General features: G+C 47.0%; 1 protein-coding gene across 5 annotated transcripts in view; it reads left to right on the top strand.

Moving 5' to 3' along the window:
- The first annotated feature begins 6558 nt into the window (after positions 1 to 6558).
- Positions 6559 to 21316, top strand: part of gria3b (glutamate receptor, ionotropic, AMPA 3b) — an 83646-nt gene continuing 68888 nt past the window's right edge. For 3 of the 5 annotated variants that reach the window (XM_030368702.1, XM_030368703.1, XM_030368701.1), the window contains exons 1-2: positions 6560 to 6847; positions 7336 to 7494. In XM_030368702.1, coding sequence (XP_030224562.1) covers positions 6769 to 6847; positions 7336 to 7494 — 238 coding nt within the window. In that variant the 5' untranslated portion in view covers positions 6560 to 6768. Of the gene's footprint in view, positions 6848 to 7335; positions 7495 to 21316 lie in introns of all 5 variants that reach the window. The other 2 variants (XR_003978331.1, XM_030368700.1) reach the window with 2 other exon arrangements.

The following is a 21316-nucleotide window of genomic DNA, read 5'->3' as shown; positions in this document are numbered from 1 at the left end:
CCTTCCTGTAGAATAACAAGATGATGAAGTGCAGTGCTGGTACACACAGACTATAACTGACCACATGCACACGCACACACGCACACCATCAAATACACGCATGCAAATACCCACGGATACACACACACCAATACACTTTAATACACGCCCATGCACACACACATGCACACACGTACAGACATGTACGCAAGCAACCCCACACACGCAAATGCACTTGAGCACACACACACACACACACGTGCGTGCATACACACACACATGCATACATATTCACGCACACACACATTGTGCGTTCTAGCTGACCTATTGCCATTAATGATGTGCAATATTCACACAGCAGGCTAGTAAATGTTTCATTATAGCTGTCAAGATCCTGAGTGCATTATTTACAACTATGGCTTCGACAGTGCTCCTTTCAGATGAACGTAGGAGCCAGAGTGCTCTTAATAATTGCAGGTTTGAAGGAAATATACAATTTCTGACTGGTTGATTATTGGAATTGCTTATCAAATATTGAATATTATGCAGGAACACATGCCGGGTCCCAGTATGTCCTGAACTAGGTTAGGCCGTTTCATGTTTTTGGAATAATAATATCATACTTATGTTTATTTATTTTTTCAAATGATTGGTTGCACGACCCTCTGTGTTGCATTGGATCAATCATGGGAACATGCTACTAACACCACTCCCGATATAAAGGTAGTCATTATTGGGAATGATGACTGTGACATTTTGGTTCCAATGTCTCATTATCCTTTGAGCCAAGACGTGTTCCTCTCAATTAGACACAATGGACTGGGCGCATCACTCGCCAATTGCCGGGATACGGAGCAAACCGTAAGGTGCCCTTGTTGGTACCGTCGTTACTGCTTTGTGTATTTGCTTTTTAATCATTCCCCCTGGCTTAATTTCCTTTCACTGCTTCATGATTGGTATCGTAACTCACCACCTTATTAAGCCCTTGTCACTTTCCACTGAGGTGAGCAGTAAATACAACCAAATGCAATAACCTCACGTGGAAACACTGGCCCCGGAGTAAGTGCCACTGCTGCGACATAGCTGCTCTCTTATCTCTGAGCGACATAGGAAGTATGTTGGGGTCATGTAGGACTGGCTTTTATTGCCCCTCTTAAGGAACCATGAGGCAGAAAATACAAAGATCTGATGAGGAACGGAGGTCTAATGATGGCGTTTCTTATGAAGCACAATAACATCCATACACAATGTTGTTAATAACACCATTTGAAAATAATGAATTGTCGGTAGCTTGCATTCTTACGCCCCGTTTTTGAAAAAAACAGGATTAAATATTACACTGATATAAAAATAAGTTTGTATGCATGCATGTTACACATGACTGTTTGGTTAATGGAGAAGACTTCATAAATAGGGCGATGAATATATTAATTGACCAATTGTTGAATGTAGGGATGGATGAATGAGAACAATATTTTGAAATCAGGATAAAGTGTCATGTTTTGTCTCACTCCTGAAATTTAAAATTACTGTCACTTTGCTGAATGGAATTCTATTTCTCTCAAGTGTTTTTGTTTTGCTTTGTTTTTCAAGTTTCAAAATAATTGTATTATGTATCAATATATTGTTTTGCTTTTGTAAAATCGAAAGTTAATCATAAGTAAATAAACCTCGGGATAGAATACACTGTGATCAATTTACCAAATTACCATGTGTAAGAATATGTTGTACCCTGGAAGTGGTTTTGTCACAGTTAAAATGGAGAACACACTGAATCTTATGAAGTAATTACCTTCTCTGTAAGCTGAACTTGACCTGGCTGGACTGTCAAAATCAACTGACTAAACCACCAAGGAAATTGCATTGCTTCAAATGATGAAGGGAGCCTTAGTCAAACTATTATCTTAATCTGATCATTCCTACTAATCAGGGCATTGTGTGCATCCTTACGCACCTATTCCCGAGCAATGCGCTCTGTAGATAGTGTTTGTCTCTTGGTAATGTCGTGCTAATCATATGAACTCCTGTGGCAGACATAAGCCTCTGGCTGCCCTAGACATGCACCGATAGCCCTGTTAGCCTGATCCAAGAGATATTCTGCAGATCTGATTCCCTCGTGCTGTGCGTCTGTGTGTGTGTGTGTGTGTGTGTGTATATATTTGGTTCCCATGTGTGTGCGGGTGCATGAGAGCGTACGTGTGTGCTTGCATGTTAAGTTTAATTTCATGCTTAAATCAAACATTTGCATGTTCAAATTTCCACTTTTCACCTTTCTGCAGAGCGTGTACACAGCACACTAGAAATATGTTTGAAGTCAAGTTCTCCCCCCCCCCCCCCTCTCTCTCACTCTCAACACGGTGCCCCCCTCCCGTGCCACACTGTGATTAACCAGCACGCCATATGAGTATATATATCTAATTATGCAGTATATTCTCCAGGTCCAGTAGCTGTGGGGTCCCCGCATGGCGCTGATGTCTTCCTCGGGGCTGAGCGAGCAGCGGCCTGTCACGTGGTCGCCGCGGCGACAGCGGTGCCCCGGGGACCGGAGTGAAGTGTGTCAGCCTGTGCAACCGATAAGGCTCTTCCGTCACACTCAGACCAAAGAGTGTTTGCTCTTGGTCTGGGAGCATGAAGGGATTGGGCTGCTGCACACAGCGGTATTCTAGTTCCCGGGAAGTGTGTCACATCACTTACATATCAGTCTTTTTTTTTAAGGGGAGTGGGGGGGGGGGGGGGGGGGGGAGAGAGAGAGGGATGGTGAAACAAAATCAAGTAAAAAAAACGACCTGTATACAGGGGTCTGGTAATAGTCACATAGTCATGTGAGGAATATGCATGTAAACACGACAATGGAGCTACTGTGGGGTGAACCTGAGTACTGAATATATACTGCTGCTGCTGCTGCTGCTGCTGCTGTGGCAGCTGCCTATTGCATGCCAACAGGACCCCTGACGGAGCCAGAGACCCTGCTGGAATAACGGGAGCGACAGAGAGACCGGAGAGCAGATTTTCATCACTTTCCTATCAGCCCAAGACTGATGGACTCTTGCTTCAGCTCTGCTGAATATCAGCAAGCTTGAGCTAAATGATGTGGGGGTAAAATGAGGCTTCTTTCCCACGAACACACCTAATTCACTTAACCCCCCACTTCCTCACCCACCCCCACCTGTCAGTATATGTCTTTCGCAAGACGACTTTGTTTATATGATTGCGGGGTAATATCGCTCAACGGCGGTGCCAGAAAGATGTCTGGCGGAAAGCTAGGGTGAGGGTAGGTAGGCAGAGATGGATAGGTGAGTTGAGTCCATCGTGACGAAAATAAATGAAGTTGGCAATTAATGCCAATGCTGGGACTCGAATCATCCCGTGACATCTCATTGAGGTGGATGGCGAGATTTGTCGGATTTCCACTAAGGAACGAAGACTTGTCAAGCAGAGAGAGGAGAAAAAAAGTAGCAATTTCCTCTGGATCGCACACAATTTATAGGATCCTTAACGGATCATGATTCTTGCTAAACTAGAGTCATTACATCGAATAGCATGGATATACGGCGAACCGTTTACTGAAAGCTCGGAGGTAATCTGTGTGAGATTGATGAATTGATATGCACACCTGGATCTGTGTTATGCAAACGGTGGGAACGTTCTGTGAGGTGGAAGGGAATGTACGTCTTGTGTTGAATCACAAAACTGCAAGGGCATGAGTTTGATGTGTATCATAATATACAAACGAAATCAAGGCAAGAGGCCTTAATAAAGAAAGAGTGTAGAATATATATAATATAGAATATTTTGGGATTTTCTTGCAAAAAAAAAAAAAAAAATATGGATCAAAAGCAGGGGGGCAACCTAACCTGTTATAACCAGTAATAACGTGTTCCAGCAATAAAGTTCAGTTTAGTATTTGAGTATTCAAAACAAATCAAATGTGGTTAGATGGTATGTTGGTGCATCCTAGCAAGTGCATCTCGCAGACAAAGCTAAACTAAACTAAACTCTAAAAAGTCATTAAACCATCCAGTCATTTGTTTTTCCGCATCAAGATTGAAACTGTATTTTGCAAACTATGACAAAATGAATTCCCCTGTACATTAAATTTAAGAAGAAAGTGAGCAGCATATTTTCCCTATTTTTTTTAATTAGAAGTAATGCAGCAGAATCACAGCCATTAAGCATCGGTGATAACGAAGCCTTATCTTAACGACTTCGGCTCCCCCTGTAGCTGATAATGATTTTTGTCTTTATTGGGCTCGGTTTGAAATGCTGCATGATTAGCTCACACTGTGTACCAGCGTGGACCCAAACAGACTAATTACATTGGCCCCTTCTCAGAAGTTCACGGTATCTTTGTGAATAATACAATTACCTTATGCAGGCCACCGTTCGCTATTCTGGGTTGCTTCAGGATATTTGTGTGTGTGTGTGTGTGTGTGTGTGTGTGTGTGTGTGTGTGTGTGTGTGTGTGCATGCACATTCACAGAGTTTAAAGTGATGGTTTGCCCTCGCAGATCTAAGGGATGACGATATCACTTTGAAAGCATCTGCTATAGCAACAGAGCTACAGATTTTTCCCGGGAGAGACTAAAGCGAAAGACTAGGTCAGGGTTGTGACACAGGTCGTAATGACCTCAGTTGCTAGGGTCACATGACACACACACACACACACACACACACACACACACACACACACACACACACACACACACACACACACACACACACACACACACACACACAAAGGCACAAACACACATACATTACCTTAGCCAAAGGGGCTCTTGAAGCAGATGCTTTCGGCGAGAAGGGAATCAATGTCATGTCATCCCCACATTCCTCCCCTGAGGGGCATGGGGGAGTGAGTTGTGGGAATGGTCTCAACTTTGACCCCAGCCTCAGAGAAGAGGGAGCCTTCTCCGCGGATGGAGAGGTAAGACCACATCATGAGTATATTTCCACGATTGATGTGTAATGGTATAAGAATCCGAATCCACGAATACATTCAGTAGACCCATCGAGTCAACACCCTAAAGGTCAGACCACTGATAGCTCGGTTAGGCAATTTGAACAAACCAGCCAGAGTTAACTAGATTTTGAAAGTATCCAACAGCAAAAGTGCCGTTCAACTCCCTTAAGGCCTCTCTACAAAGCCACACCCCCAAAACACGGCAATGGCTAGCTAGGTTTAGCAATAGCTGTGCCTAGCCTTATCGCAATGAGTACAGGTAGCGTGGTATGAATGAGACAGACAGGTCTGCCATATTACAGGTCTGCAACAGCCACATCTAACAGATTATCATTTTTTGGGGTAAAAGTATTTGATGTTTTTATTGATGTCGAGATGAGAATTTGAATGTTTACGACAAAAAAGGCTTCTAAAATAATTTGCATACCATGCTTTAACAGAAATTACAGTAGTTTAATGGAAACCGGACCATTTTTATACGCACATTGGATGGCAATTACCCTCGTCTTCTTTTTAATAACACATACATTGAACAGGGACCAAAGTCCACCCAGAGTCAAACGGAGCGACGCAGTGAGTTCCAGTATCAATAGCCCGGGCCCTGTCCAATTGCAACGCAATTAAAAACTTAATTTCCAAAGAGCTTTGCCGAGGGTGATAAATGGGCCAGTAATCCCTTAATTGTTCTCTTTTAGGTTAAAACACGGGAATGATAGATAGACTTCCCTTCATTTTTGGCCAATGAACGAATGTTCGCAGCTCGCCAATGTGTTGCAAAGCAGTGGGAAGGTGTAGCGTCTGACGCGTAACCCTTCAGACAGATGCAGAGACGGTGGGTCAGCACCACGGACAGCTCCGCGCCCCGTGCCCTTTTTGGGTTTGTTTGGCGCGCCGTGTCCATGGTAGTTGAATGCGCGTATAGCAGCACCTTATTACCAAATATTTAAAAAGGGCAAATTAGCCGGGTTTTTTTTCTTTTACATTTCCTTATATACTAAACCAATTAGACCACTCAGACGTTCTGGCGATCTTATCTTATAAATAGGCCTGCGTATTTTATTCCTTGCCTGATGCAAACGCAACCATTCGTGGCATATTGAGACGGACAACAGCTGCAGCAGCTGGATACGGTGATATGCAGTTTAAAAGCATGGACAGCCTGAGATTGCAGTGCCTCCTGTATTGATTCGTTGACAATGAGCTGATATTGACACGTACACCAACACTTATCCCTTGGTGTTGCGGTTCTACTCCCGCTAGCCTCCACAAAACGAGCAATTTTGTTATACACGTGACGTCACTCATGTTTGATCAACACTGGCCGCAGATCCGAGTTCAGCTCAGCTAATTTCCTTCCACCACCATCTTTGGTATAAAGTCCCTGCGTTTTCCCTACAGCGAGCGTTGGCTCTCTCTCTCTCTCTCTCTCTCTCTCTCTCTCTCGCTCTCTCTCTCTCTCTCTCTCTCTCTCTCTGTCTCTCTCTTGCTCCCCCACTCTTCTCATCGCGCGCTCTGTCTCACACGCACTCTCACTTTCGCTCTCTCTCTCTCTCTCTCTCTCTCTCTCTCTCTCTCTCTCTCTCTCTCTCTCTCTCTCTCTCTCTCTCTCTCTCTCTCCCGTTTCTCTCATTTGCTCACTCGCTCGATCGCTCTCCCAGTTGCAAAAAAAAAATGCTCTGCAGCCGGGCTGCACCTCAATGAACCTAATTGGTGCACTGTGAGAGACCATCATCCATCCGCGGGATTTCCATCGTCCACGGGTCGCACACATATGAATGTCCTTAGATACAAGCTTTTAAGGAGTTGAACAGATCCGGTCGGCGAAAATGGCACAAAGCGTGGTTTTATTCCTACTGTGGCTTTTCGGCAGATCATTCGCTGGATTTCCCAATCAGATCAACATAGGTAAGTTGACAGCAAAACAAAGAAAAGCGGGTTTTTTCTTTGGTTTTATGCGAGCGTCTGAAAAGCCAAATCTTGCGAGGAGAACCGAGGAGCGCAGCTGATGTGCTCTCAACTTGATTCCGTCGTAGGGACGGAGGAAACCTTTCTCCGATCATATTTGCTAAAATCAGTTATTGAAAATCACTCGGAGAAACGGTACCGACGTCAGTCCATAACTGCACTTATGGTGGGGGGGGGGGGGGGGGGGGGGGGGGGGGGTGGACCGGAGAAAGACAGGACTTCAAGTTGGTGTGTAGGATAGAAAATGGTCACCCTGATCTCCTGGAGTATAAGATGCCTTCCGCGGTTTTGGCTCCGTGTTGGATCAGGTTATCTTCCCGCGGAACCTGGAGACGTTACAGAGCTACAACAGCACTGCACGCACACACACATACGATCATGCAAATTTCAATGACTGATCCTGGTTATGCATTTCCCTTTCCTTACAGGGGGACTCTTTATGCGCTCTACCGTGCAAGAGCACAGTGCGTTCAGGTTCGCTGTCCAACTCTACAACACCAACCAAAACAGCACTGAGAAGCCTTTCCACCTGAACTACAACGTAGACAACCTCGAGTCGTCCAACAGCTTCTCCGTCACCCATGCGTGTAAGTGTGTTGTTTCCGTCTTAGTTATTCGCATGTGGCTAAACAGGGCCTATGCTTCCTATATGTATGCACAAAGGTGGGACTTAAGTAGCCTCTTAATGCAAGACGTATAGCGTGTCTAAGTGCGCCAAGGTACCCATAAATGACCGACTGAGTGTTATAAAGGCATGGACCAAGTTCAACCATGGCTCATATAGGCTATATGTTCCAAAGCAGGACATATGTTCTGCTTTGGACAAACCCACAGTCCCACAGTTGAAAACAACGTCATCCCTCATTTGTATTCACAACAGATGGATTCATGGTGTTTATGTGAAACTTTGTGCAAAGGGGAATGCTATTGCACAGGCTGGCCCCTGCAAACTCTCCCTGCATAGTCAACGCAGAGCTTTTATGTTTTTCAAACAAGTTCCCTTAGCAACATGCTGAATGCCATGACACAGCTGGCCTTGAGAGGCGAAAATACAAACAATTACATAAGCAGTGTGTCAAGGACTGAGTGAGTGGGAGGTTTTCATGTCCCGTGGTATAGGCACAGGCACAGGCAGTGTGTTGATTTTATTTAGCTGCAATGAGTTTTTATTATTATTAATTATTAATTATTGACTCAGGTGAAATGTATGATTCATTGCTTTAGTGTTTGATTAACACCCCCCCCCCCCCACCCCTCTTGTTACTGTCATTCTCCTCCTCCAACAACATTCATTGTCATTTAGTATTTAAATCAATATGATCTTTCTTCTTCCTTCATCAATAACGTGGACTATCTCCAGACACCAAGTTATACGCTAGTTATTAGTGTTATATTATTTTTTTTTGAAGTGGGACTTGCTTTAGTTGTTATAAAGCAGTTTATTCCCTCTGTGTGGGTAGAAAGTGAGAGTGAACAAATGCAAGACAGTAACAAACATGGTGGCCATATGATCTCTGTGATTAGCGACAAATCCCAGATGCAGACTTCCTGTGTGTGTGTGTGTGTGTGTGTGTGTGTGTGTGTGTGTGTGTGTGTGTGTGTGTGTGTGTGTGTGTGTGTGTGTGTGTGTGTGTGTGTGTGTGTGTGTGTCTGTGTGTGAATGATCTGGCTGTGAAGAGCGAGCCTTTGGCTCTTCTTCTTTCTTTCCCATGGCCGCAGCGGCCCCTCTCTCGCTCACCATGCATCGCAGCACCAAGCCCTGCTTCCTGCTCTCCCTCTCTCTCTCTCTCTCTCTCTCTCTCTCTCTCTCTCTCTCTCTCTCTCTCTCTCTCTCTCGCTGTCTACCACCCTCTCTTGGTCCTCTTTGTGTCTCTCCCTCTCTTTATCTCTCTCTGTCTCTCTTCCTCTCTCTCTCTGTCTTCCCTTTCTCTCTCCCTTTCTCTCCCTCTCGCTCTCTCCCGCTTTCTCTCTCTGTCTCTCGCATTCTCTCCTCTCTCTCACTCTGTCCCTTTCTCGCTTATTGGCTCTCTCTCCTCTCTATCCCGTCCTCTCTGTCTCTCTTTCCCGCTCTCTGTGTCCTCTCTGTCTCCCCTTCTCTCTCTCTCTCTCTCTCTCTCTCTCTCTCTCTCTCTCTCTCTCTCTCTCTCTCTCTCTCTCTCTTTCTCTCTCTCTCTCTCTCTCTCTCTCTCTCTCTCTCTCTCTCTCTCTCTCTCTCTGTCTCTCTCTCCTCTGCCTCCCCATGTGTTAGGGAGCTTCTCCAGCCCCCCATCCCTCCAGCATTGCAGAGTCAGCTCATTAGCAACCAACCCTCATAGAATCTCACCGTGCTCTCATTGGATAGAGAACAAAAATAAAAAAAAAGCACACTCTGCACCCCGACTGAGCTCGCAAGCGTGCGGGCGACCGGCGACGACGGCGGCAGTGGTGGTGGTGGTGGTGGTGGAGGTGGTGGTAAATGAGTTGCAGTGGAGGAGGGCCCAGCCAGAGAGGGAGATGAAGCGAGCTTCATATGGTTGGAAAGCAGCGGCAGCCCTCATCCCCACCCCAACCCCACCGCCCACCCCCCACCACCCATGCCCACCCTCCGCTCCCAAGCCAAGGCGTCCCTACGAAAACAATGAGCAAATGAGTAAATAAATAATAGATAACGCGCCATTGCAATTTCATGCATGTTGAAGAGGAAGGCAAGCAGAGAGGAAGGAGTGGAAGGGCTAGATATCAGAAACTAATTATGTTCAGGGGGCAGACAGCTTTAGTCGACGGGAACGGGATTCCAATGGGAGCCCTGGCCTGGTTTTTGTCTCTCCGCACTGCCGTGACTCTGAGTGTCTCCGTCGAGACTGTGGTCTCAGCACGGCCGCCGCCGCCGCCGCCGCCACCGCCGCCGCGCGGACCCGGAGAGAACTCGGGAGAACAATGCCAGCCCTCTAATGATGCTGAGGAGAACACCATGGGGGTTCATGAGAAATGCTTTTCTCTTTTTTTTTTGCTTTTTTCTGTGATCCAAAAATAGCAGGCGAGTTGTCAAAGAACATCATGGTGTTGTGGTGGAGAGCATTTCAGTCCCCTTTGATGTGCGTATGAAGTCGTCTGCTTTGGTGACATTTCTCTCCCCGCTGTACTGTACATGCCACATTGCACCAGATAGCTCTCGTGCGGCGAGACTGATAGCATCTTCAAATACGACGGAACACAATTGGAAAGTATGCCAAATTGCCCAAAATAGCCCCCGTTCCACGTAACCACAAAGCCCAGATGTGCTCCCCGTTGTAACATGACGTGGATCACGAGAGATCTGAGAGATCTTTATTTATTTCCTGTTTTCTCCCGTTTTCCTCCGTGTTTATCCCTCCAATCCGGCTGAGCATGTAAACAGCAGCCGTCTCCTGCTGAGCTCACAACGGTCCACAAATACCTCAGGTTGTCTCTCCAAATGAAGTGCGGTAGAATGGAGTGGAAGGTTATTAAATACCACTTGTTATGCTGACTAACAAGCCTGAGTGGCCTTTGCCTCCGAGCCGATGGAGACAGGCCCCCCCCAAAATGCAGGATTTGAGGTTTGTCACCGACGTTGCCCTGCGCACTGTCACAACTGTTTAGCGGACCGAGGGAGATCTTTTGTCATCAGAAAACCCTGCATGGATGACTCAGACCTTTTTGCCGGCGGCCAACCCCTTGATTCCGAGCGGCTCAAACCTTAGACCTTTAAACCGACTCTTATGCAAGCAGGGGGTTTTTTTATGGGGGAAACTTGCTTCGAGCAAGTGCACTTTTTTTTTAGCTTTGATCCAGATGCTATCGCCGACACCACCTCAGACGGCCCGCTCTCAGAGCTGATGGATGACGTCATGTCTTTATCGACACGGCCCCCCCCCCCTTCCCGGTGAGCTCCGGCTTCCTCGGATGATGCAGATCTCCAACGGCGTCTTCCCCCACAGTGACTGATCTCTTCTACCCCAGTGAAGGACACATTTTCAATGGGAACAGAGTGGATCAAGAAGAATATGGAAAAAATCTAAATTCAACTTTGCTTAATTCACTTAAAATCTAACAAGAGTCAAATATGAAAAATCCTTGGGCATTAAGTAGGGAACGTTTTTTTTTTTACTATTTTCTCAGAATTGTTTCTTTCATGTCCGTTTAAAAGCCTCACGCTATTAATTGAATTATAAACTGCCAACAAGACAATGTGTGGCTCCAGTAATCCTCGGGGCTCAGCTTTGTACTTGGGCTACATGGCGGGCGCCTTTTCCGAGGAAAGTCTGTTGTCATTGCTTTGAAGTGACATCAGAAATGGCAAAATGTGTAATTATCTATCGCGTGGCCGTAATAGCTGTGGAGGAGGGATTCAGGTGCGCAGGCATGGGAGAGGAGAGGCGGCTGCAGTTCAAAGCCAAGGTTGTGATTTTGAAGAAAAGCAGAGTAGACAAACATTAATGTGTATGATGGTCTCATACCCTTAATGGTCCCATTCCCTTTCCTCTACCGATTTTCATCCTGTTCTCTCAGTTTATGTTCTTTCTGTCTATCTACCGACCGAAAAGCCAAGTCTTACTTTGCCTGGTCTTGTTCCGCTATTTATGTGATGATTACCCACCTTGATTTTGGTTAAAAGTACATTTTCCTTTAATACTTTCTTGTTTTTTTAATCCCTCATCCCCAGCCCCATTCTTCATTCTGTCATTAGGTTAATGGCGTGTGTCTTCCCACAAAGCCCTTTGTTAGTCGCTCCTACCTTTTTTCCCTGCTATCGAAACCCAATGCTGAAAGCTAGCCATCTGGGGTTGGCCTCTCTACAACACATACAATAAATACACACATTTGAAAGGAACCGAAAAGCGTCATGACACAACTTTCCGTGATTAGATTTTCAATTTAGCTGAAACAGTCGGCGCTACAGAGCTAAGATGGACGTCACTGTGTGGGTGACGGACAAGGTGGGCATACCACTAAGTAAATACAATTGCAAATCATAGCATGGGTAATGTCAAAAGTGTATTCAACGAGACTTGGGCAGATTTGAAATATCATTGAAGGACAACAAAACAGGCATACAAATATTGTGAAAAGCCTGGGCTGTGCGTCTTGTGAATGTCTTGACGCATCAGCCTGATGAGGGTACTGGAAGAGACGTGACTGATTGAAAAATGGGACCGTGTGAAAGACAGAGCAACAAGCTGGATTTTGCAATTGGCTATAACAAATAGATAAATCACATGCTTCTTCTGAAAATATCATTTACAGACCCCCCTGTCTGTAAATGATATTTGGGCAGCTCATAAGGTGACGTCATTGTAACTCACGTCCATCTGACAACCAGCTGGGACCCTAAGTACAGGGTAGGGAATATTTATGGAGGTGGGGAAATTAAATGCAAAGGGGTTGTTGTTTGTGTCAAGTGAGAACAAAAGGGGGTTGCCTAGGACTCTATTAAGAATGTTTGCCAGTATATAGATTTGTGCTTGTCATCTACCTTAAAGGCATGAGAGAAGAAAATAAAAGAGAGAAAGAGGGAGATGTGCCCTGTCTCTCTCTCTCTCTCTCTCTCTCTCTCTCTCTCTCTCTCTCTCTCTCTCTCTCTCTCTCTCTCTCTCTCTATTTATATGTCTCTCTCATGCTTTCTCTCTGTCTCTCGTGTTCTCTGCTCTTTCTTATGCTGTTTCTTTCTCGGTTATTGTCTCTCTTTCTTCTCTCTCTCTCTGACCTCTCCGTCTCTATATCACTCTCTGTGTGTCTCTCTGAGTCTCTCCGTGTGTTTGTGTGTGTGTGTGTGTGTTTTATTTGAATAACACACACACTCTCCCACTCTCTCTCTCTCTCTCTCTCTCTCTCTCTCTCTCTCTCTCTCTCTCTCTCTCTCTCTCTCTCTGCGTATACGAGGCTGTGCTGGGTAACATACTGCCATGGCCCAGCTGTGTTTTACGCACAGATGGAGAACTATTTACTGACACACAGACGGCCAGACCAACACATATGAGCACGGCTGCACTCAAGCATGCAGACGGCGTACGTTGCTTCCAAATAGGTTGGCCAGTGCTTAAGCCCCGGATACGGTATTTGACCAAGAAATATTCAAATAATTGGAAAGCCATAATACTCTTGAATGATTTCCAATCCATTTGTCCCCTCCCTCCGCTATGAGGGTATATACTCTAATTTGAACCGTTGGGGGGGGGGGGGGGGGGGTCCCTCTGTGCTATCTGGTTGTGGGCCGGAGGCGTGTAACAGAAATCCACTTCTAAGGATGTGGAGAAGAAGCTTCTGGACTTCAACAGAAGGCGGCGGGTATCGACTGAGGGGACCCATGGAGAAGCGGCGCGACCGCGCAATCACAATCTGGGCGAGAAACACGAGCCACCGTGCAGGGATGTAATGGTCCGCTCTGCAGGATGACAGGATGACAGAGAGAGAGAGAGAGAGAGAGAGAGAGAGAGAGAGAGAGAGAGAGAGAGAGAGAGAGAGGGGAGGGAACAAAAAGGACCCTTGGATGCGACTCGATCCTCAGGAAGGCCTCAGGCTCCTTCCCCTGAAACCCCCCACCACCCTAGCTCTGGATAGGAGGGGAGCAGGGAGCAGGAGAGCTTCTATCCACAAGGAGGTGATTGACACCTGAGATAAGATAAGATACAAAGGCACGAGGATGGCAGAATGTATTGAATATGTGGAACATGTGCTGCGGGTTTGATTACGATCTTGTGTCAGTTTTTCCTTTTAGGTGGGTTGTTCTTTTTTGCTGCACAACAATGGAGTAGAAGGGCTATGTTTATAGTGTTGAATGGAAAATGCCCCTTGACATTTTTGATGGCTGTGAGTAGCTACTTCAGACATTGCCATAATACATTTTGTGTAAATTTCAAGTTTATCAAGGTCTATTTTTGGACGCTTGCATACAAATATTGCCACGCTAAGATACATGCTGCCGGCCAAACGGAGTGCTGTTTCTGACCCAGTTTTCCATGTCATGAGTCCCCCCTCCAACTTCAGTTCTTTCATTCATGGCCGCAACGCCGTTACGGCGATAATGAAATTCAGTGAAGGAAACATGAGAAACTCTCGCAGGCAAATTCAACACAATGAATATTTAATCGGAATATCAAAAGATCCTCTCAAACCCGTTCGGAGGGAGAAGTGTCGCTGTCGCCGTGTTGTTTGTCTTGGAGTCTTGGATACTCAAAGTTACCCTTTGATAAAACAACAGCTTTGCGCGTCCTTTGTCGTCGCAGCTCAACTAAGCACTCAGTATTCGGCCGCCTTTGTTATTCACAAGCTCATATATGAAGAAAACTGGGCGTTGGCAATTTGCTTATGTATTAGAATTAATTAACGTCACGGTTTGGAGAAAATGCCTCGCTGATGTCCAAGGCTTTTTTCCGAGTGAATTCTGATTATTGCAAGGCAGGTGCAAGGCCTCTGATTGGACTCATAGATAAAAGATGGTCAGTCCTGATCTGAAAAGATGAGGATTATCTTGTGTGTGCAACTTAGACCCAACTTCATATGTCTCCACCTCGCTAGTGCACAAGTACTAAACATTAGCCTCGCTAACGCCAGACCTCAAATCTATATTGCGATGAGGTTTGGGAACCGCACATTATTTTTCTCGTATTTGAGGCGTGGTTTACGATTGCCCGGAGTCGTTTATTGGGTGCTACGAATGTCTATCATATGAGTCTGTACGTAGCTCATAGCCAATCAAAGCCGGTTGGTAGCAGGGCAAAGACATCCTTCTTGGTGATGAAAGAGTTTAACGCCGAATTTTCTTTCAAAATAAACTTGCGTTCTCAACTACTTAGAACATCTGAGGCTGCATCGAAAGGTAACGCGTCTGCTGCCATTTTGGATCCGTAAACTACATGCTTCGGTGTGTTGCATAGACGTCGTCATCGACTTGCCGTCCCTCCCCGTTCTGTGATTGGTTCCCTATCTCAGGCGAAAATCGGATCCATGGAATCCAGGCTGCCTAGCAGCGCGAATTGAAATCGCGCGCAAGGCAGCATGGGTATACCCAGGCTAAGTAAACATTGGGAACGGCCTTACAATCTGATCTTTATAAATTGCAAACTGTGAAGTTAGCGACCAAAATACACACTATCCCTCTGAAACAAGTACATCCGTTGAGCCACCACTTTCAAATAGAGCTTCACAGCTTTGATAGAGCAAGGTGAGACAATGTTCGCAACCATAAGCCAAATGTACAGTACATCGAGGAACCAGCAGCAAAACAAAAACAAAAGGCTCGGTGCAATTGTGTCTATTTGAGCCTCTACTGCAGTGAACCGTAGCTTTTATCGCTAAGCTATGAAAGCAATGGCATACATTCACTGCAAAAAGCCTTTGTGGTTGCAGATGGATGGAGCACTGGGTAAATCACATGTATGCTCAACCCATCTCTTTACCGGTCAAATCATACCGCGGGAGGCTCATCCGTCGCGTACATCGAGCCACGATTCTGACGAGTCTGTGTGCTTATTGAGGATGCTATCAGTCAGACAGCGTTATGGCGAGGGGAGGAGAGGAGGCAGCGGGACATAAAGAAACAAACAGCGGTGATAAACATAGATATAAAATATATGAGCAGGGTAGCCTTCCTCACGGCAGCCTGTGTCATATGAACACGACACATGATACTATCTCCTCCGCAGTGCAATATGAGGCGATAAAAGCAGGAACAGGGCAGTATGTGTGGACAAATGAGAATAAATGGTTGTTATTGAGAAAACTGAGTATCTAAAGAGTTCATCAGGGACACGTCTGTGCTTTTTGAGAACCGCTTCGTTCCGCTTTTTTGGGGTTTTCCTCAATGAGCAAAACCTCATGGATGTTATTTGTTCTTTATTTTCTCCCTCGCTTCGAAAATCACTCACATATTCTCATATTCTCTGGCAAGTGAAGACATGAGAAGCAATGAGGTGGATGAAGAAGCAAAGGCACCAGCAGAGAGGGAACACTGGCCCAAGCCTGGCACATACAGAGAGGTTGGCATGGAAGGAAGTCAGCGCATTGACCTTTTGTGTGTGTCTGTGTGTGTGTGTGTGTGTGAGTGGGTGTGTGTTTGTGTGTATGACTTTGACTTTACTTTTCTCCTTATAGATTTGGAGTTTCTTTTGGCAAAGGCATATCACAGCCTTGTTTTCCCATACGCGTCGCAAGTTGCAGTCCCCCCCTCCCCCTCCCCCCTACCGACTATACCGGTAATCAGCCAATCAGTAATCCTCCTCTCAGGCCGCTCCAGCAGCACATCCACACAACCCGCGGGAGCTGCTGGCTCGGGCCGAGAGAGAGAGAGAGAGAAGGAGAGAGAGAGAGAGAGAGAGAGATAGAGAGAGAGAGAGAGAGAGAGAGAGAGAGAGAGAGAGAGAGAGAGAGAGAGAGAGAGAGAGAGAGAGAATTCCTGATATGAACCAACAGGCCTGCATTGTCCTGCATTTGGTTTGTTCCTCAAGGTCAGAGAGCTTATGAAAGAATAACATTGTCTGGGTTTGGATTATTTGTTTTTTTAGGGGGAGTGGGGGTGTGGGAGATAATGGATACCCTGCTGGGCCATAACCTCTCCCGTTCAACCAGGACAGCCATATCTGCTATCTTTTTGTTCTGGTGTGCTCTCTCGGTGTAGTGATTATGAGGAGTACAAAATGAATGCGGCACGGAAGAGGGGTTCTGAGGACAGATACACTACGACGTCAAAGGGGGTCTGTCAACAATGTTCTGCATGAAATGGTAAACGCCGGACCCAGGAGGGCAATGCGGGGCCACGGCTTATTTACATTCTTTTCCCGGCCTTTTTCGCCCTGCTCCATGGTCAGATCGATTGTCGCATTTTGGGACCTGCTGGAGGTATTTTTCTATTTTTGTGTCTCGCAGAGCTGCATGTCTTTGCTGTGGGACGTGTCTGCACGGAGACACTGCCTCCATCATGCCTGATTGATAGTGACAGTTCACAGTGGCTGCGCTGCTGAGGCATCATAACCTTGTGAAAGTAGTGTATGGTCACTCTAGCATAAAGGCTGAAGCAGAGAGAGGGAGAGAAAAGGGAGAGGGCGGAGGCAGTGTTCGGTGGAAGATTAGCATTTTTCCTTGCAGTGATACACACATACATGGTCGCGGGTATGCAATGCCGCGCGGAGCCCCTCTTGGTAAATATTAAACACCTCTTCTGGAAACAAGGGTCTAATGAGGGATGTGCATGTTGCAGAGAGCTAGGTGAACGCGTGGCTTGATTACCGCAAAAAGGACCATCGATCTCAAACCTCGCAACAGTTGCCAGAGGAGAGCTTCCTCAAACCACGTCGGCGTTTTAAATAAACCGTTTTCCACGGATGGTTTTGGAACTACTAATGTTATCCGACAGACCTGAGAAACAAATGGAAGCCATGGAGTTGTCATCATCACCAAGTCCAATGCATTTTTGATTACTCACTGATTCACGTACAATGCATCAGCCTAATCAAATCTGCATGAACGCTATAAAGAGTAAACAGGAAATGAATAATACAAGGAGGGTAGCTGGAGGTGGGGCTGGGGGGGGGGGGGGGGGGGGGGGGGGTGTACCATGAATAAAAAGGATGGGATCATAGAGCTGTAGGCGACTCTGGGGCTCCCAGGCGGATCCTGACTCATTGGTTGCTCTGTCGCCCAGAGGGTGGCCGGCAGGACTGTGGAGTCGTACCCACAACGTCTACTACTGCTGCTGCGGATCCTACGCAGGGAAACATGAGAAACAATCAATTCATCATACGGTTTTAATCAAGGTTTATTCCCCCTCCCACAATGCCGGCCGCCCCCCCCCCCCCCCCCCCCCCGCCCCCCCCCCTCCTATCTCCCCCCCACGGGGAGAATTAAGTGAACATGATGTGCGCTCTCTCAGCCATGAGTCTGCCCTGTTTCTCCCTCCAATGGTTAATTCGAAGAGTGCTGTAGTGTGGCTCCTGCCATTTCACACATGGCTACATTAAACCTGTGGGCGGTTGCTCCCCGGCCACTGTCCGCGTTTGCGTGTCCATGCGTGACTCGCGATGTGCGATGAAATATTGAAGCGTTCCATCGCCGTCCCTGTGGCCAGCCCCGGGTTCGATTATTGTCTCTTGATTTCATTTCCCCCCGCCCCCTCTCTTCTGTTTTGCTATGCTTCCTTATCTGTCTAATGTTTTTGGGGAGATATTTATTCCTCCCCCACTTCCTAGCCTCATTTTTCCTAGCGCGTCAGGAAGTCGGCCTCATCTGGACCCGTGAAAGAGCGAAAACCATCCCAGCTGCAGAATCAAAAGGCTGATTGGAGTGACTCCGTTCCACGCGGCTCAATGAGAAGCTTCTCTTAGATGCCGGTTCTTCTGTGCAGCCCTGATAGTGCTATAATATGATGAAAAGGAGAGGAGAGGCACGGGGCGAGCTCATTGGCTCAGCTACGTTTGGCGCGAGTTGAGGATGGGGGGGGGGGGGGGGGGGGGCGAGGCACAGGCGCCAAGGGGGAGATGATGGTTCAGAATGTCATGTGCCTCTGCCCAGCCGTGTGTGTGTGTGTGTGTGTGTGTGTGTGTGTGTGTGTGTATGTCGCAGTGTGTGTGTGTTTGCCTCGGTGGGTGGGTGTGCGAGTGGGTGGGTGTGTTATTGTTCGCTTCCACTGCGGTCTCTTTTCATCTCTTTAGTGATCTGATGCGCTGGGCTGAACCCCTGGATCTCTGGCCACAGCCGGCGTTGTCCATCACACACGGTTACCCTAACGCGTGTCAGACTCTGTACCTAATAAGTCAGAGAGGAGTGTAATGCCCAAATGAACAGGAACTGGACCAATGAACAGGAAACAGCGACCGAAGACCGATGTGATGCTCACGCATAATGACAGCTCACAATGCAACGCACACTTGACGTTGTGAAAGGTAGAGCCTTAACTTTGACTTCAGCGTTCGTGACACTATTTCACCCTTGTCTATATGTATGTGTGTATGTGTGTGTGTGTGTGTGTGTTTGTGTGTGTGTGTGTGTGTGTGTGTGTGTGTGTGTGTGTGTGTGTGTGTCGGTGTGTATTTGTGTCACACAAAAAAAATCTCAAGTGTCTCAGTCACGACACACAAACTTGAGGCACCTTTTTTAGTTTCTGAGGGTGGGGGGGGGTTGGGGCCTGACGATGGTGCAGGCAGTGTAGCTGAGGGGCCCAGCTACACGGGCCCCTCTCTTCCAATCTAACAACCTCCTCCCCATCAAGGTTGTTAACACCCACGCCGTCGGCAACACGGTCCTTTGATGAAGCCAATGTCTTCCTACCGTCTCTTGTGGGAATGGGAGCTCAACTTTTTACCTTTGGGCATAGCTGTCATATAACTTTTGGGGGAGTGGGAATGACTTAAAGTGGGGAAAATGTTGTTGTCGAACTCCCGCCGACGATTAAAATGGTCGTCAACCGATTCTCCTACCATCCAATCGCTGGCTTTGTGGCGATGTCTGTTCAAAGTGGAGGAGAAGCTGATTGTTTGTATTTCAAGGTAAATTGTGTTTGAAGTAGGAAATCAATGCGTTTCAACTTTTTCGGTAATGTCAAATGTTGGAGTAGGTTTTAGTTGCTTAGTAACGCAAGGTACAGCCCATAACATAACAAAACATTTGGCCCGCCGCATGGTTTCATACAGGTTTGAGAGATGCCTCAATTGGTCTCTTGGGGTTTAACTTGGATATAAATCCTTTAAGAAGATGCGATTTGATACAGAAATAGAGGAAAGGAACCCACCTACGAGGAAGTTACTAAAGTGAATTTGGAAAAACTACTGAAATAACAAAGTTTAACTGTCGGGGGTCGGGGACTTGAAAGACTTAACCAGAAGAAAATACAAGCAGAAAATGAAAATGCTTGTTAATGTTTTTCTAGCACCAGTAATATAGCATTTTTGCATTTTCATCCCAATAACTCTCTCTCTCTCTCTCTCTCTCTCTCTCTCTCTCTCTCTCTCTCTCCCTCTCTCCCTCTCTCCCTCTCTCTCTGATCCGCAAGCATTATCATTCATGGTCAGCACAGTATTTGAGCAAGTGCCACATTCTTGGCACTTGCCAGGTTGGATGGTTACACAGGAAGAAAAGGAGATTGTTTTACAGTGATGCCTTCAAGGTTCAACAACCCACTGCTTTTTCATCCTCGTTTCCCTGTTCTGTCGTTCTGTGCTAGAACTGTTTTTATTAAAAACCCTTGGTTGGACAGCAGGTCGTGGAAAAGGTGCTGTTTGAAAATGTAACTCTTTATTCCAACATCAAAAATCCATTTCCCCACATGGGGGCTTGGCTCGGCTATGCGTCCCTTAACGTAGGATATTAATTATGATGTGTCATCTGATGAGTCAGATCAGGAGCAAAAAGGCTCCGTTTTTTTTCATCTTTTACATGGGCAGGATATGGACTTTGGAGCGGCTGGCAGGCAGTAATGCCTTCTTGGCAGGCCATATGCAGGACACTGCAGGCCTCGCATGTGCATCAGGGCATGAATGGACCGCCAGGATCTGAACTCCCCCCGAGGGGCCGAGAGCACCAGTCGGGAAGCATTACCCTCAGACACTGTGTGTTGCCGAGACTGGGATACCAAAGTCCTGAGACTACTTCGTCTTCTGTCACAGAGATGCAATGGCAAAAACTGGGAGACCTCTCGCAGTGAAACGAGTGCAGTGTTTTGTCTGAGCGGGGGACGTTTTGCCTCTACAGGACTGCGCCGAATCAAAAGGGACACAGCTGTATGACAGTGATGAAAATGAATATGTAAATGGGAGCCATCATCCATTTTTCCTGTCATCTAATCGAGAGGGGAAGCAAGATAAGTCTCCCCCCCCCCCTCCCCCCCATCCCCTCCTGTAGTGTTGAATTGGATTCAAAACTATTCAGCTGGGTGTCGTGTTCTAGATTCTCCTCTCCACCTGAAACCCACGCACGCACGTGCACACGCATGGCCCCCTCACATCTCCGGCAGCGAGTAAACACAAGCTTTCTCTTCTCGTAGTAAAGTTTAATAATTCAGCCGCATCTCCTTCTGCCACCGTTCCCTCTCTCGCTCCTCTTTTGATCCGCGGCCGAGGCCGTGCGTCCTTGTGGCTGTGCCGCTACGGGGGCGTGCCTCCACCCCATGTGAGAGTCGTCTCCCCCCCCACCCGGCCCCCCAAGCCAAGCTGAACAGCTCTCGGCGAGCCGTTTGTTGTGGGAGCCAGGAGAAGCCGCGACGTAACCCGACACAGTGTGCTCTGGACAGCAGCGGTCAGAACCGTTTGCCGTTGTTGAGTTCCCCCCCCCACCCCTCCCTCTCCTTCACCTGAAGCCCTGCCTCCTCAAACTCTGCCTCCGCTTTCACCAGCTGTCCTTGTCCCCGGCTTCAACCCCCCCCCCCCCCCCCCACACACACACACTCCCGCCACCTCCTCCCCCTGTTCTGTGCTTGTGTCCTTC

Source organism: Gadus morhua, chromosome 10, assembly GCF_902167405.1.
Source record: "Gadus morhua chromosome 10, gadMor3.0, whole genome shotgun sequence".
NCBI lineage: Eukaryota > Metazoa > Chordata > Actinopteri > Gadiformes > Gadidae > Gadus > Gadus morhua.
The sequence above is the reverse complement of the archived record's forward strand: the minus strand, read 5'-3'. Positions and strand labels throughout refer to the sequence as shown.